Source organism: Taeniopygia guttata, chromosome 2 (assembly GCF_048771995.1).
Source record: "Taeniopygia guttata chromosome 2, bTaeGut7.mat, whole genome shotgun sequence".
Classification (NCBI taxonomy): Eukaryota; Metazoa; Chordata; class Aves; order Passeriformes; family Estrildidae; genus Taeniopygia; species Taeniopygia guttata.
The window spans coordinates 35,099,573-35,114,826 of record NC_133026.1 but is presented as its reverse complement, the minus strand read 5'-3'; the positions used below and the strand labels follow the sequence as shown (position 1 = coordinate 35,114,826).

General features: G+C 40.1%; 1 protein-coding gene across 3 annotated transcripts in view; it reads right to left on the bottom strand.

Annotated features, from left to right (window-relative positions):
- Nucleotides 1-522: 522 nt before the first annotated feature.
- Nucleotides 523-15,254, bottom strand: part of PLEKHA8 (pleckstrin homology domain containing A8) — a 29,500-nt gene continuing 14,768 nt past the window's right edge. Inside the window, exons 6-14 of one of the 3 annotated variants that reach the window (XM_002193759.6) lie at nt 15,174-15,214; nt 14,320-14,477; nt 11,709-11,868; nt 11,214-11,299; nt 10,538-10,596; nt 9,141-9,271; nt 8,594-8,664; nt 7,284-7,345; nt 523-6,351 (exon numbers count right to left, since the gene is read on the bottom strand). In XM_002193759.6, the coding sequence (XP_002193795.3) occupies nt 6,154-6,351; nt 7,284-7,345; nt 8,594-8,664; nt 9,141-9,271; nt 10,538-10,596; nt 11,214-11,299; nt 11,709-11,868; nt 14,320-14,477; nt 15,174-15,214 (966 nt within the window). In that variant the 3' untranslated portion in view covers nt 523-6,153. Of the gene's footprint in view, nt 6,352-6,880; nt 7,025-7,283; nt 7,346-8,593; nt 8,665-9,140; nt 9,272-10,537; nt 10,597-11,213; nt 11,300-11,708; nt 11,869-14,319; nt 14,478-15,173; nt 15,215-15,254 lie in introns of those variants that run through there. The other 2 variants (XM_030264917.3, XM_030264916.3) reach the window with 2 other exon arrangements.

Sequence of the window (15,254 nt, the reverse complement as noted above, 5' to 3'; positions counted from 1 at the left end):
TCTGGGGCCAACTGCAATTTAGAAGGGTTCAGAATCTCCTGTACGCCATGGGAGACAGCAGTTCTGGCTGAGCAGTGCTGCTGCAAGGGGATATGTGCAGTCCATCCCATCCCTGCCACAGGGCTGGTCAGGCACAGGCAAGGGCTCTTCTGCAGCTGAGAAAATGCCTCTGCCACAGCCCAGCTCTCTGCCTGGCTGTTGCCATTTAACAGAGGGTCTTCCCCTTGCTAGAGACACGACTGGGTATCACAGATCTGCTGTCAGGTCCACGCTGTCTTCAGATGGAGAAAGAAAAGGGAGAGGAACAGGATATGTTCCACCCACATTAAGAGGGTCAGTCCTTACCTGCATCTTGAGACGACCACACAGGAGTTGCTGAAGCCTTTGAAACCTCTATGGAAGAGATTCAAGTCCAAGGACAAACAATATATGTAATTTGAAAATACAAATTCCTCTCACACTGCTCAGCTGGGTTTTGTAACCACAACCTTCGCATATTTACATTGGCCAAGGACCCACAACTATTTGCCAGACACAGCTTTTATTCTCACAGTCTGAACAGGCTTCATGTGTGTTAACATTCTTCATACAAAGATACATACAGGCAGTTTCTGTCACCAGAAACATACTGGTTTCAACTGTTCACACAGTAACCATAACAAATGGAGTCCTGAAGAGCACTTTAGGCCCTAAATTGTAATAAAAGAAACAAAATCTGTGCAAGGAGAAGACAAGATTTAAAAACATGCTTATTTAAAATAAGTTTATTACAATGAAATAATATAAAAGTCTGTCAAAGTCTTAAAAATGCTCCAAAAGAAGAGACAGACACTGTATGATTTGAGAGATGATGCAGACTGGAAACTTCATAGTATTTCAGATTGAACTGCTTATGACAGCACAATTTGTGCAAAGTTTACACTGAGAGGTGATTTGGGCAGCACGAACAAGCCCTTAGAATTCAGTAATTTTAAAGTGTGAGGCAATATACCTTCGCTTTGTTTTCAAATCTATTCCAGTATGTATATATTTTAATATGCAAAGTAAGGCTTACATTAAACTTAGCTTGACATTGATAAAAATGTATGCCCAAAACTAGCCTGAGAAAAAGAAAACAGGAAAGGAAACCATAAAAGTAAGCTGCCTTGGTTTTCAGTTTAATTACTGCATTCTGGAATGCAATTTACTCATTTAGTTTCAAGTAGACATAGATCTCAAATTTTCAATGTGGCTTTAAATAAAGAAATTAATAACTTTTGGACTCCTTGAATGCTGAAATGCAAAAGAAAGTTGACATAGTGTTAAGAAGAAATAAGGAAATGAAAACAAGGAAATTTCATATTTAAAAAATCCAGCTTTAGCACATTCGAAGTATGTAGGGGAGAAATCTTACACCAAGAAAGGGGTATTAAAAATGACAATCTAAGACTGCATTTTGAAGAACTGCATGCCAGTGGGACGGTGCACGTGTGTGTAAGTGAAGCATACGCCTATGTCATACCTTCAAAGCAAGTGCTTAAATACTTGTGTCAACTGTGAGCAAGATCAGCTATGGCCTGGGTTTGCTCAGAGACAGTAAGTGCACTGTGACACCCCTCCTGCACCAGGGAGGTTTTATATTGCTTGGAGCAAGCAGAAGTTTGCAGGGTTTGTTCACCAGGGGGCTACAGAAGTACCAAGAAGGCATGAATTCAGTTATTTCCACACTGCTTTTTTTTTTTTTTGTTTTGCTATCTGTGCTATGCAGGCAAGAGAAGAGAAATAAATAAACTAAAACAACAAAACAAAAAAACCTTGTGCTTTCATTCCTATGAGGAAGAACACCCAAGTCTGAAATGTCCCAATTTACACTGCCTGCCAAAGAATTAATTTCTGAATATCTGAGTTTATATTTCCATACCTTATAAAACATCCTACTTTGCTATGACAGCAACAGCTTTCGTAGCAAAGCAGATAACAGTGGATAGAAAGGAAGGACCAGGTGGGGAAAAAGGTCAAGGCAGCCAGGTACGAACATGCTAGTGATCTTTCCTGCTATCTGAAAGACAGTTTAAGCTTCCCTAAAGGTTTTCACAAAAGCTGAAGTGACAACGAAAAGAAACGGCTAGAAGGTACAGCATATGGACATATGTAGTATTTTGTTCTATAATGGCCCAGACCCCTTTGCCAAAGCAGGTTGCAAATACCTGGGGCAGATTTTGGGCATACTTTTTATATGTCCAACCAGCTAAGCAACACTTTTCAAACTAGGAAAGATTTTAAAAGCAAACAGCTGTTAACTTAAATCCTGATGATGAAAAAGCTTGTAAGTGAAGGTACATGGCCCTTAACTTTAAATGCATCTATTAAAGGGAGATCCACAGCACAACAGTGTCAAGACGTTTCAATGACTGTTACGTTTACACTAAAGCACTTGAGAATGCAGTTCATTTTCCACAGTTGTAACATCACAGAACTTCAGTATGGAACTGAGTATGGTGTCTTTGAATAGTAGAGGGGACTCCAGAGCACAGCTTTTTTTAAAAATAAAAACCATAAAAAACCACAAAACAAATAAAATAAATAAAAGTATCTGATTGCTAAGCAGAACTCAACTGAAATTGAGAGTTCTGTTCTAATGCCAATGACATTTATATAACAAAGATGTGTTCATGATCTCTATTCAAATCTGCTGATTGCAATTATTCAGTACTAGACAGCACTTCTATCAGATTGCTTTGGGATTTACCATGTCTCAGCAAGGATGCACACTGTACAGACACTGCCTGTCTCATATGCTGTATCAGACTTCTACGCTTAGCTATGCTAACTTCACAAAAAGCAGCCTTTCTCCCACGCCTAGGGTAAGGCTGTGATTACTCTTATTTCACCTTGGGTAAGTAAAATCCCTGAGAATATGCAACTGTTAGACATTGAAGAAAACAGCCAAAAGCATTTCTAAAGGAAAGGGATGCAAAACTTCAGACTAGCACAACTTAAGAAACCAAAGCAGTTCATGTGAAGTATAGAGAGCCAAGGTGCTGTTATCTGAGAGTCATGTGGATCTCTATCAGTGTGCAGGCCAGTTATAAATGTCAGCCATTAAAAAAAAAACACAACAAAGAAAACAACCCTAACTAATCAACAAACCAAAGAGATGAAACAGAAAACACCGACCTTCTGTCCAATTCTAAATTTGAAGGCCAAAAATTAGTTGCTTGTTCTCTACAATTATTCTAATGCCATCCTCTCTGCTTGCCAAACTGACACCACAGAAAAAGATAGTGAATTATCTACCAGTGCATTTGCTTCCACTTGGTCATCTGGCCTACTACATCCTGAGAAGTGCAACTTGGAGTTCAGCTCTGCAACGTGCTGTATGGGTTTCTTTCTCAGTGGTGGTTTGACTGCAAAGATAGCATTCAGAAGTCTTAGAAGTGCTCAATGCCCTGCAAGAGCAGTGCATGGAGAAGTGCAAGTTTTGAAGGCAAGGAGACCTTGCTCAATCCATTCTCTGCAAGGCCCCTGTTTAACAACAAGCACAGGAGGCGTCTCCTGGAGCCACGCTCTCCTAAAAGCATTCTCAAGCACCAATTCCAGAGTTCAAAAAAATAACTTTACACAAAAGAGCAAGATGAGAAAGCCTGCCCTGAAGCAGGATGCCATGCCAATTAGAGAACATTTAATGTGGAACATTCTCCTTGCTTGTTGGATGACAGAAGAATGGTAGAACATAGTAACTGGAGCTAGTGGCCGAATGAAGCTGTTCTTTGCCTACAAAATAAAGCCTTCTGACTTTTTGAAACAAATTTTGCATCTGATGCACACCCAACAAACTAGTGGTTCTCCTGAAAATACTTCCAAATACTCCGAGCTGAATATACTTTCCTACTACTAGAAAAACTTAAGAACAAAAAGGAATTCAATTTTTTTTGTGATCTGACAGTTAATTTCTAGAGAAGAGGGATCTCTTCCTGGTCTTCCCATAACCTAGTTGGTATTCCGTGGAAATGTGGTCTCCATTATCTTTCCAGACCATTCAACAAACTGTTACAGTGAAGTTTCCTACAGAACAGCTGAAAACTGTGAGGAAACCACACAGGGTGGAAAGTTGGTTGTTTTCCTAAGGGGTGGTTTCTTTGGATTCATGCTTAGAAGCAGCAGACAACCGAATTCCAAAAGCTCTCAGTTTCATTTTTAACACTGTGAGTAGTGACATAATTAAACAGAGCTTTGGTCAAAAGTTTTGACTATGTACTCATACACAAACTTAAGAAAATCCACAAAACTAAAACCTGATTATTTCTGATCCCTCTTGAGTACCTAGGAACTACAGATGGGTAAAACCCAAAGAAGATGACAGAGCAAGAAGTCACACTATTTAAACAGTCTCTTGGGATTCTGGAGGTGTACCAGCTGACTGGAAGCTGGCAAGCATTGTCCTGATTTTCAAGAAGGGGAAGAAGGGCTCTGGAGATTACAGGCCTGGCAGTCTCACTTCAGTGCCAAGTACAATCATGGGAAGGACTATTCTGGGAGGTATTGAAAAACACATGAAAGATAATGCAGTCATTGGTCACAGCCAACACAGCTTCATGAGAGGAAGTCCTGATTGTCGAAACTGATTTCCTTCTGTGACAGGGTAACCTAGTTATCTAGGAAAGCCAGCTGATGTCATCTTTTTGGACTTCAGCAAAACTTTCAACACTTTCAACACTGTCTCTCACAGTATCCTTCTGGACAAGATGTCCAGCACACAGCTCAATAACCACGTTACATGATCGGTGAGCAACTGGCTCATGGGCTGGGCACAAATGGTTGTAGTGACTCATCAGGCTGATGTCCTCTCCCTAGTGGAGTTCCACATGGCCCCATCCTTGGCCCTGTGCTTTTCAACATCTTCATAAATGACTTGGACACAGGACTGGAAGAGATGCTATGTAAGTTTGCCAATAACACCAAATTGGGACGAGCTAAACTGAGATTCCCTTGAGAGCAGGGAGACCCTGCAGAGAGACTCTGACAAATTGGAGAAGGGCAATCACCAAACGCACGAAGTTTAGCAAGGGCAAGTGCCAGATTCTGCACCTGGGTCAGGATAGTCCTGGTTGTGTACATAGACAGGAATGAGATGCTAACAGACACATTTTTATCTGTATCACTAAAATGGGAAAAAGGGGAAATCTTTCTTAATTTTTAGTCACTTCTAAATAATTTCAAAATTCAAGATTTGTAATTGGTCCCATGTTTAATAGCTCCATCACAAATTTTAGATTCCCCTATACTTTACTCATTTCATGTCCACTTGCATGAAGTTTCTGCCCATAATGACAGTCTAGGAAGGATTTTAATGATATCTGCTTTTCAAATTGCTAGCTGTACCCAACTCAAAAGCAAGTATTACAGTTTTGCATGAATTTGATTCAAGAAACCCCTAAAACCTAAAAGGTTTTTATGGCAGGGAAGCCACAGCACATACTGGGAGCTGGTCAGGGAACACAAAATCCTGTTTCAAAGGCTAGACCTTGGGGCCACTCAGACCACCAGCCACATAGACCTGTGGTGAAAATCTCAGTAATATTTGGATTAAAATGTTTATTTAATTTAATAAATATTTATGTCATGCAAATATATTGTTTGCATTAAAGAGCTTCAACCCAAATTGAGGGACAAACTCACTGCATTATAAGCTGGTGTTTAGCTGTCCTTCTCTTCTGCTACCAGGGTAACAATAACGCTCACTATCCTCCTACACCAGGGAGTGGGCACAGGGAATGGGAAAGTCAGAGGCAGGTGCACCTGCCTGGGTGCCATGTTGGTGGCCCAACAGCTCAGCAGGTCTCTCCTCAGGTACAGCAGCAAAGGCCAAATGCTGCTCTGTTACTTTTATGAGGTGAAGAGAAGAGGAGGTGCACAGGCAGAAGAGAAACAGTCAAAAACATTCATCGCAGACATAGTAATGATCCAAAGTGAGACAGTACCTCTGCATTTAAATGCAACACAAGTGTAATGAAAAGATAAAAATCACATATACCCTTCTCCCAGAACACTCAACACCCTTCCCACCTGAAAAGATACAAAAAATGAACAGAAGTGATGTCCCAAAACCAAAATGGAAGAAATCTTTGTTAACAGACACAGTCCCTGAATTTTTAAGATGTGGTCTTGCTGTAGTTATACCACCTCATCTGACTCTAACCCATGTACTTCATAGAGAGTGTCCAAGATATTTAGCTGCTTTTCCATGGCTGGTAAGTAAATGTTGAGGTCTCTCTGCATTCCTTTGTAAAATGTTTCTTCCTGAGGATTGCACTCATCTACAGACAGAGCTGCCACAAAATCTTCATACGTTGGAGCTGCTCTTAAAGCTAACTGGGACAGGAAAAAAAGCTTTTAGATTTGCAACACATAATGGGAAAAGAAATACAACCAAAGCCATTAAAAACTTCTAAGACTTCCCTCTTTGCATTTAGACTGCATAGCTTCAATTTAATCACATGTACATGATTAAACTATGAGAATTTTAACTAGAAGGAAGGTTAACTTTATAGAACATTTATTTTTTATTATTTTTGTGTAGATCCCCAGTTAAAGATATCTTCAGAGATGCCAGCTTTTAGAAAGTGTTTGTGTATCATATTTTGTATAAATAAATTGAGCACATGAGGAATTAATTAAATACAACCCCCAAATAAAGTGTAGTTTGTTAGGGGAGCTCTCAACCCAGTGTTACACACTATCACCAGATTCTCAACATGCTCTTTAGAAAGCTCTCTCCAACAATTCTGCTTCTCTCAAAGTTATGATTGTCTGCATGAGGTTCTCCTTTTTCCTTCTGTAATTTCAGTGATAATTTTCCCTGACAGACACAAGGGGGAGCTGCCAGACTGGACGAAAAATTTCCTGTAGCCAATATATTCCACTTCCAACTCCCCACACACACTGCACTAACCTTGTCTGAATGTTCATCATATTCAAAGAGAGATCAATCTTCAAAAAAGCAACTTGAAAGCCTCTTTTTTCTTCATTTACTAGCCCTGAAAGACTGTGCTCAAAAGCACATAATTAAAAATTTGTTCATACAAGTGCAATCTGCCTGTTTCATCTCTAGATATCAGGCTCCACCCTGAAAGTCCAGTACTAAACACAGTGAAAGCCACAATTCTCACTCTGAAAATAAGGTGTGGCAAAGGAATCTATTCATTTTAATACTCAGAATTTTAACACAGTTTGTTAATTACACACAATATAAGATCACGTGAACAAGATCCCCAGCTCTATCAGCAGCCAAGATAAAGACTTACCGCGAAGACCCCGCGGACAACCCAACCATGGTGCTGCCGTAATGTCTTTCCATAAGCATTGTCTTAAAGGAAAAAAAAATAAAAAATCAAGAGATAGATGTACGGCAGTTTTAAGTTTGTATCACAAAGAGAACACAGAGCTTAGAAATGACTATTCAAGGGTATATTCTTGTCACTCAATGTAAATAATGGCTGTCTCTGAGTACCGAAGTTATGACTGAAAGGAGATGACAGATTTGGGATTTCTGCACTGGGGTCCCAGCTCTGCTGTCAAATCCCCTTCAACTCATCCACAGCAAGTAAGTGTTCTAACAGACAGGAAGGCTAATGTAAAGTCTAAGAAAATACTGTATAGAGTGAAATTCCAACAGTAAACCAAAGCTGCAGTGGTGGTACAGATATAGAAGAGCTTTTCAGGTGAATAAAGGGGACGAGAAAGTAGAAAAAACAGCAGCATGACTCTGCTGCAGACACAGAGCAATTCAAGCAGTTCAGTGCTGAAGCCTTCAGACTCAGAAGGTCAAATAAGTGCCTAATCACTTTCCACGGTGTTTAACACCCATATCTGGTAGCAATGTATTTACAGCCTCACTTCCAAGAGCTGCTACTGCAGTGTAGTAGTTCTTTTTACTAATCCTGTAAGGAAACTGCTTCACTGTGTAAAATAAGATAATATAAAAAGCTTTAAAAAAAGCTGGTTTGAAGTTGGTTTAAAGGATTATTACAACATTATACTGCATGCATATAGACTGGGTCTTGCCCAGGCGTAGCCAAGTCAAGAGTAAGGTGGGGGTTTGTATCTTGTTTTGTACTTGATGTGGCCAGTAGCCTGACAGAGAAAGTGTCAGAAATTGCGTACTGAAAATATCCTTCTTCTTTGTTACAACCTCCCTTCTAATTCATGCAGGCAATTCACAGCCAAATTGGCAAAGAGGTGATTTCAAAGAATGATGGCCAATCACACAAGGAATTAGAAAACTAACAAAACAGCAATTATACATTTGGGAGCGCTCCCACTGCAAACCAGTAGAGAAATCTGAGTGAGTCAAAGCATTTGACTGTCTCCTCTGCCAAAAGTATGCCAATTAAAGGAATCTTTATTTGCTAATGAATTGACATTTACCAGTTATCTAGTAACCCATCTCAAGGCAGCCATTTAAAAAAAATTCAATTTTCAAAAATGTTATGTCTTAGATATCACTTGCCTCATCAGCCACTGAAGAAAAGAAGACACAAGTTCTAAACACGGAGGAAAGTAGCCAAGTAAGTGAATTTAGAAGCACATGAAGAACGAAGCAATTGGCACTTACTCAGAGCTGTTTGGATATTCTTTTCCCCATTCTTCACTTCCGTCAAAAACCCTTTCAAGAACTTTAAACCTCTGCCAAGATGAATCCATAAAATAAAAAGAAACCATGTTTATAAGAAAGTAATCCAAAGTATAACAAAGCCCCCAAAGTTGCAATACAACTCCAAAGTGCAATAAAACTTGGTATTAAGGAGCCAATTTCAATTGAACAAAATTGCAGCCACCTCCTCCAGCCTCCCTCCAATTCCAAGGGAAAAACACTTTGCTAAATATTCCTGCTGCAGCTTGAAGTATCTGCTTGGTGCCCTAGCCAAGTAGGATCAGTCAGTCGTTACTGGAAAAAGTTTGCCTGCAATGTTTTTTTCAGGCCTTTTGGCAAAGTTGCAGTGATACAACCACAGAAAGCACATTAATCTTGAAGCTGGCCAGTTTGGATTGATGGAGCGTGTGGGAAGTAACCAGCCTGCCCTATGTACATAAGCCTGCACCGGTAAAAGGCCCCTCATTACACCAGTAGCTCACAGAGAAGGCAGCTACAAAGCCATTACCTTTTCAGCCATAGGAGAGCCTCTGTAGCAGAGTTTCTAACTTGTGCTACACCTGCGTTCACTTCATGGAGCACAATCTTCTGAAGGGTATCAAACTCTTCTTTGTTGGTTATAAATTTCTGGTTTATTTTCTGGAAAGAACATAATAGGCAAAGCTTTAGGTCTTTTAAGGCCCAACAAAGGCTTATAAATACCCCTCGTTTACCAGGACTCTTTCCTGTAAGAGATACTACAGATTCCCAAGGATGTCACACACTCCCCCTGCCATGGCATGGTCGCTCTGACATGCTGGACATGCTATCTCAGGGCACACCTCAGACATCTGGCTAACACAACCAAAATAAAGCATCTCAGTCAAAAATTTACATGGGACTTACGATTTCTATCCAACAAAATGCTTGAAGTTCCCATGACATTCTCCCCACAGGAGGAAAGGAGTTAATTCAAACTGCTCTTCAAACAAAGTCCCATTTGCCCAGAGCTTCAACTACAAGCAAAATTTATCTTCTGACCACTGCAAATTATTACTATTACACTTAGCAGTGCTCAGGGTGTCTATGGTTTCTATTTATTACCAAGTTTCTATACACAACTCCTCATACAAACAAAAGAGACAATATATAAGGGGCATACAAACAGATTTTTCTTCTACATTAAAGGAGCAGCTGCCTATCCCTTGACAATAAATATTCTATGTTTTAGGTTTTTAAATAGCATTCTTTTCTCTTGCTGTTTTCAGTTTTCCAGTGGCTACCTTTTATAAGATAAGCAACCAAACAAATCTGATTGTGTACAATGTTCCTTTAGCATACACTCAGAAGATACCTTTTGCTTTTGTTTTTCTTTTCTTGAAGGAAAATGTTACAAAAAGTTTTGCTATGAACACATTTGATCTCATAACTGGTATTTCAAAGGTTCTTGAAGGTACTTAAAGCTGGAAGAACTTCCAGAACAAGAACCAAGCCTGCATGGGCTGCCCCAGTCTGCTGAGAAACTGCTTCTTAAACTGCTTCTCAATCCTACTTGATTGAGCAAAGGGGTTTTTCCCTCATCCCCTCCATTTGTTTTACAGGTTAAAGTCAACATTGCTAACATCACGACTTATAACCTATACAACTCAGGATCAAAGTCATATTCATTAGGTGCAACAGATGTTTTACTTGGCAGTCAATCAAGTATTTTATAAGTTTGCACACAAGTGGATTTATTAAACACAGCATGTACTGTCAGAACAGAATTAGGGGCATTTCAGTGCTATAATCTGACAGATGGTAACATTATCAAATATTAAATAACCTTCCAGTATTGGCTCCCACCAGAAGCATTCTTGAGCACTAGCATCTAAAGTAGATATTTTGCCTAAAAAATGAAAATCAGTGCTAGAAATAAGTTGTTACCTTGATATTGCCTACAAAATCCATTTTAACTGGAGCAAAAACAGTTGGTCCCAGCTTGTCTAGGGAAAAAAAAGCCATATTTTAAAATTATGTCTTTTTCCAGTTCTCATGCTTTACTAAAAATAATTTCATTTACTCTTTTAACAATCCCTCTAAATGGCAGGAAAATACTAAATTAATGACAAACCAATGTTTTTCTCTGGAGTAGAACCAATTCATCCCAATTGATACATGTGTTAAAATACTCTGACCTATAGTACAGAAGATTTCAATGGGCTGCATGCTCACAGGGCCACCACATTCACTAGATGCAGGGGTCAAGCTGGTGGGATGCTGTGCTGGGTGAAGATCAAAGTCTTTGGAAGAATCAAATAGAGAGTACAGCTGGTGGTGTGCTGTACTAGACTGTAAAGCATCTATGCTGCTTTTTTGAGGGGGAGAAATCACTGCTCCATACAGACAGCCAAACAGCTTATATGTGGGTCCTATATAAATGAGAGTGGATCCTCTTTAAAGCAAAGGGGTCAGAAACATGTTCTGGTACTAGTCAAACTGATTCTGCTGGTACTGATTCTACTATATCACTTAAGTAAAGAAACAAATTTTCCAACCCAACTGCTTCACCTTTACTTGCTGCTAGCAGCAGTCAGGAATCAGAAGAAAAAAAGCTGCTTACCCAGAACAGGCACAATTGCGTAACATGACTCCAGGAACTCCTCTGTTGGTATGCCCTCTTCCTCCTGAAGCTCAATATCACTGAACCTGGTGTCCAGGACAAGCAGAAAATATTGTTACCATAACAATTCTTTTTATGCAACTTCCAAAAGCAAAATTAGACTTCCGGTCCAAGCCATTTGCATAGAGGTAAAATTTACAGACCTGAAACCATCAACATGGCTTTTGTTTTACTATGTTAAAGTAATTGACTGCAGGGAACACACATTGGGTGGTGTGCAAGCAAGGCCTGCAAGTACAAACAAGGGAAAACCTCCCACTTAACTTTGTACAACTAAATTTACAAAAGATACCTTCTTCCAATTACTGTGCTGTAGACAGTCTCGGCAAATAATCTCAGTAAATGCAGCTTTACAGACAGAAAATTCTTAAAAATAAGTCAATTTAAGGCTTAATATTAAGTTGCAGTAATCCTTTTAATTGAAATCTGTACTACCTATTGCTCATGACACTGAAAAAAGTAGGAGAATCATTTTCATTTCTTTCTTTCTCACACAGAGTCAATCCACTTGAAGAATTTGTTTCTGACTGCAGCAACTTGTGGGCACCACAGCCTTCTACAGCTTGCAGCTTGTCCTCTCCATTGTCTTTAATGCCTAACATTTATAGGAAACAAAAGAAAAACAAAACAAAAAAACCCAAAAAAAACCAAAACAAAACAGTTACATACACATATTATTCCTTTCCATCAAAATGCTTTTCTATTTGAAGGAAGGCACCTGGATACCTGGGTAATGCAAGTTTAAAAGCATCCCTGCCAGCACCACTACTCTCACTGTAGGTTTGGTAGGTGTTCAGACCACATCTCAATCAGTCCCCCCTCCCCCAGTTCTTCTAATCTGACAAACCAAGCACCAGGCTGCAGTACAGGTGAGCCCACACAACCTCAGCAAGGGCAGTCTTGTGAGAAAGAAGAGCACTGAAGAAGCAATTTGGTGCAGCAGGGAGCTGACTCATCTCATTGAAAGGAAGATTACTTATCACATGGTTGTAACTTTCCCAGTATTGTTGAAGTGCCACAGTGCATTTTCAAAAACAAAATAATAATAGCAACATGTTTACCCCTTCTGATAGGTAAGCAAACTGGCTGCTTAGATGGACACTTATATGGTATCAAAGGCTGCTATGTTCTCCCTGATTTCTATAAATATCTTCAAAGTTTCCCAGAAAAAGATCTAGGTACATCCTCCCCACTGTGGTCTATTTTATTTCTTCTTTGGGGCCAAGTACATCTGTTTCACACACAGCACAAGGAAGACAAAAGAAAGTAAAAATCTTTCATATACATCCCATACATGGTAAGACCTTCGACCTCATGGAAAGCTTCAGAGAACAAATAAAGAAGCAAAAATTATTCACAGCATCTGCATCATACAATCACAGCTACAGCACATCTTGCTGCCAGACTGTCAAACTACCATCCAGAATTTCCCAGGGAACCTGTCTTTCCAGGAAAGGAATACTTTCAAGTGTCAGTGAGGATTAGAGAGAGACCTGAAGTGGAACTGAACATCTGGCTGAAGGGATCAAGCTGCAAGCAACTCTTTAACTCCAGGTGACAACTGAAAGCAGGATTACAGCAGTGCCTATTAGCTGCAGAACCACTGAACAAACGTGGTGCTGGATGAAAAGAAAACCCCTCATACCCAGACCAGCCATTCTCTGGCCTCAGACATCACTGACATTCACAAGCAAAGCGTCTCTGTCAAGGAATGACAGAGATTTGAGTGATGCCACTGATCTGTCCTCCTCCAAGCCACACAGGCTGGGGAGTAGAGAAACAGCCCAGGTCTGCAGTGACACTGCAGGACTGCTATGCAAAAACCCTGTGTCGTCTGAAATTTCAAACTCAAACACTGTAAGCCCTAAATGAACAGAGAAATTTGCTATGGAACTTAAGTATTCAAGCACTTTCAAAGACTGACTGCTCTTAAAAAAGGGGAGAGGGAAGAAAAAGTATCTGAGACAAGGCAGAGCTCTTGGGGTCAGAGGGGACACCTAGCTACAGCCATCAGCAAGACAAAGCCCCTGGGCTGGCTGGGTCAGCCTATCCTATATGGACGGCCCTGCACTAACTCCACCCATATCCTAACTCCACCCCATATTGACAACAAAGCTCTGCAGCTCAAATATGTGTAGCCAACAGGGGGTAGCCTTTTCTCTTTCATGCACAAGAACCACAGTACATAAATGACACCAAAAACTTGAATTAGTTTGATGCCCTTGCTTTAGTGCCAACCCCAAAAATGGGAAAAACTCCAAAGACCCATAAAGGCAAAAAGACTACCAACATTAACTTGGACTTAAAAAATGCTGACTCACTGACTGCATATTTATGTTTTGGAATAACAGCCAGGCAGAGAAAGCCACTGTTCAAGAACAGTACAGTCCATTCAACAGGATATGCAAAAATCATGTTACATGAATAGTTATCCAAATTAAGTTCAGCAGCCCTTAGTAATACAACCACATTGGAGGGAATTTTATACTGAATTAGTTCAATAGTATTTCACTGAAGTCACACACAAATCTGACTTTCACACTATTGCTAAGATAAAGGAAGAAATAAGATGTTTTTTAGGATACCCTTAGATGCAGAAAAGGGTTAATTTTCTGTAAATATTTGTCAGAGCAATCAAGAGTGACTAAAAGTTCAAGCCCTCAGACATGCACACAAAGCTTCCACAGCTCTTCCTGATACTGCAGCCTTACATACTAGCAGGGAATAATGTGTCTGCCCACAGTGCATGGAGAACCCAAGCCCTGCCAGGCTTCAATCTGCACCTGGAGAGTCTCAACTTGTCCAAAAACAAATTTTTGATTTCCTTCTCCATTCAGTCCCAAGTTAGCCATCAACAAAGGCAGCAGGAGCTATGATGAGAAAACTTGCTAGAGGCAGTATCAGACTAAAATACTGATACTCCCTCTCCTAGGGGTCAGGGATCAGCAGTCTCACAGGGACCAGCAGTCTCACAGGGAGCCTACACCTTCCTTAATTTACACCTATAGAATAATCATTCTGGACAAAAGACTGTGCATATACTTACCTGCCAAATCCTTTGCTACATGATCTTCAACATAAACATCACCAGCCCCCTCATTTGTTTCCAAGTTTAAACATTCCAAACTTTTAATAACTGCTTGCTCTTGATGCTTAATTTCTCCTTTTACACAGCCATTTTCACAGGGGTTCAATTCCACCTGCCTGTAGAAAGGGAAAGAATTATACTTAGTGCATAAAGCATTGCTTGGTAAGCTTCCTCCTGTGAACACACAAATAACAAGAGAAGAATAGTTGACAGAAGTTATAGGCTGTCACAGGCTGCTCTGAGCAAAGAACTTGTCTAAATTAATACCAAGAATAAGGCAGCTTTTTGCAGCAAGCAAAGAGGGAGGATTAAAGACTAAACCTCAGCTTGCAGAGTTCAAGTATATTTACACTGATCTTGACTAAAAAGGTACATAATTAAAAAATACGATTACAGAAAAGAAAATTGCAGGCAGGTATTGTAACTTCTAGAATATCCCCTCATTTGTACTTTAAAATATACATCCTTGCCACCTACTCCAGGAATCAGTCTGCTCACCATCAATGATTTTTATGAGCTTATGGAGCGGAACCTAAAATGCAGGAAGGAGCACTGAGGTGGGACAGAGTTGGCTGTTGATTGAGCAGTAAGACAGCAAGTAGACTACGGAGAAAAATGAAAGGGAAAGAGTTGATATAGAAGAGATATGAAGTGGATGAGCCAGATCCCTTTGTTTCACCTGCTTCCCAGTAGGCAGCTCAGAGTGACACAATTCTGCCTGCATCCAGTAAGAATAGAGTTGCAGTAAGGAAAGAACAGACACTACCAAACACAGATCAGAAAGAGAGCGACAGCAAAGACTTCTGTTATACCTTTCTGTCGAGGTGTGACTGGACAAGACAGAGTGCTTTACCTGAAAGACATGGAGGGGGAGAATATTGTTTAAAGCAAGA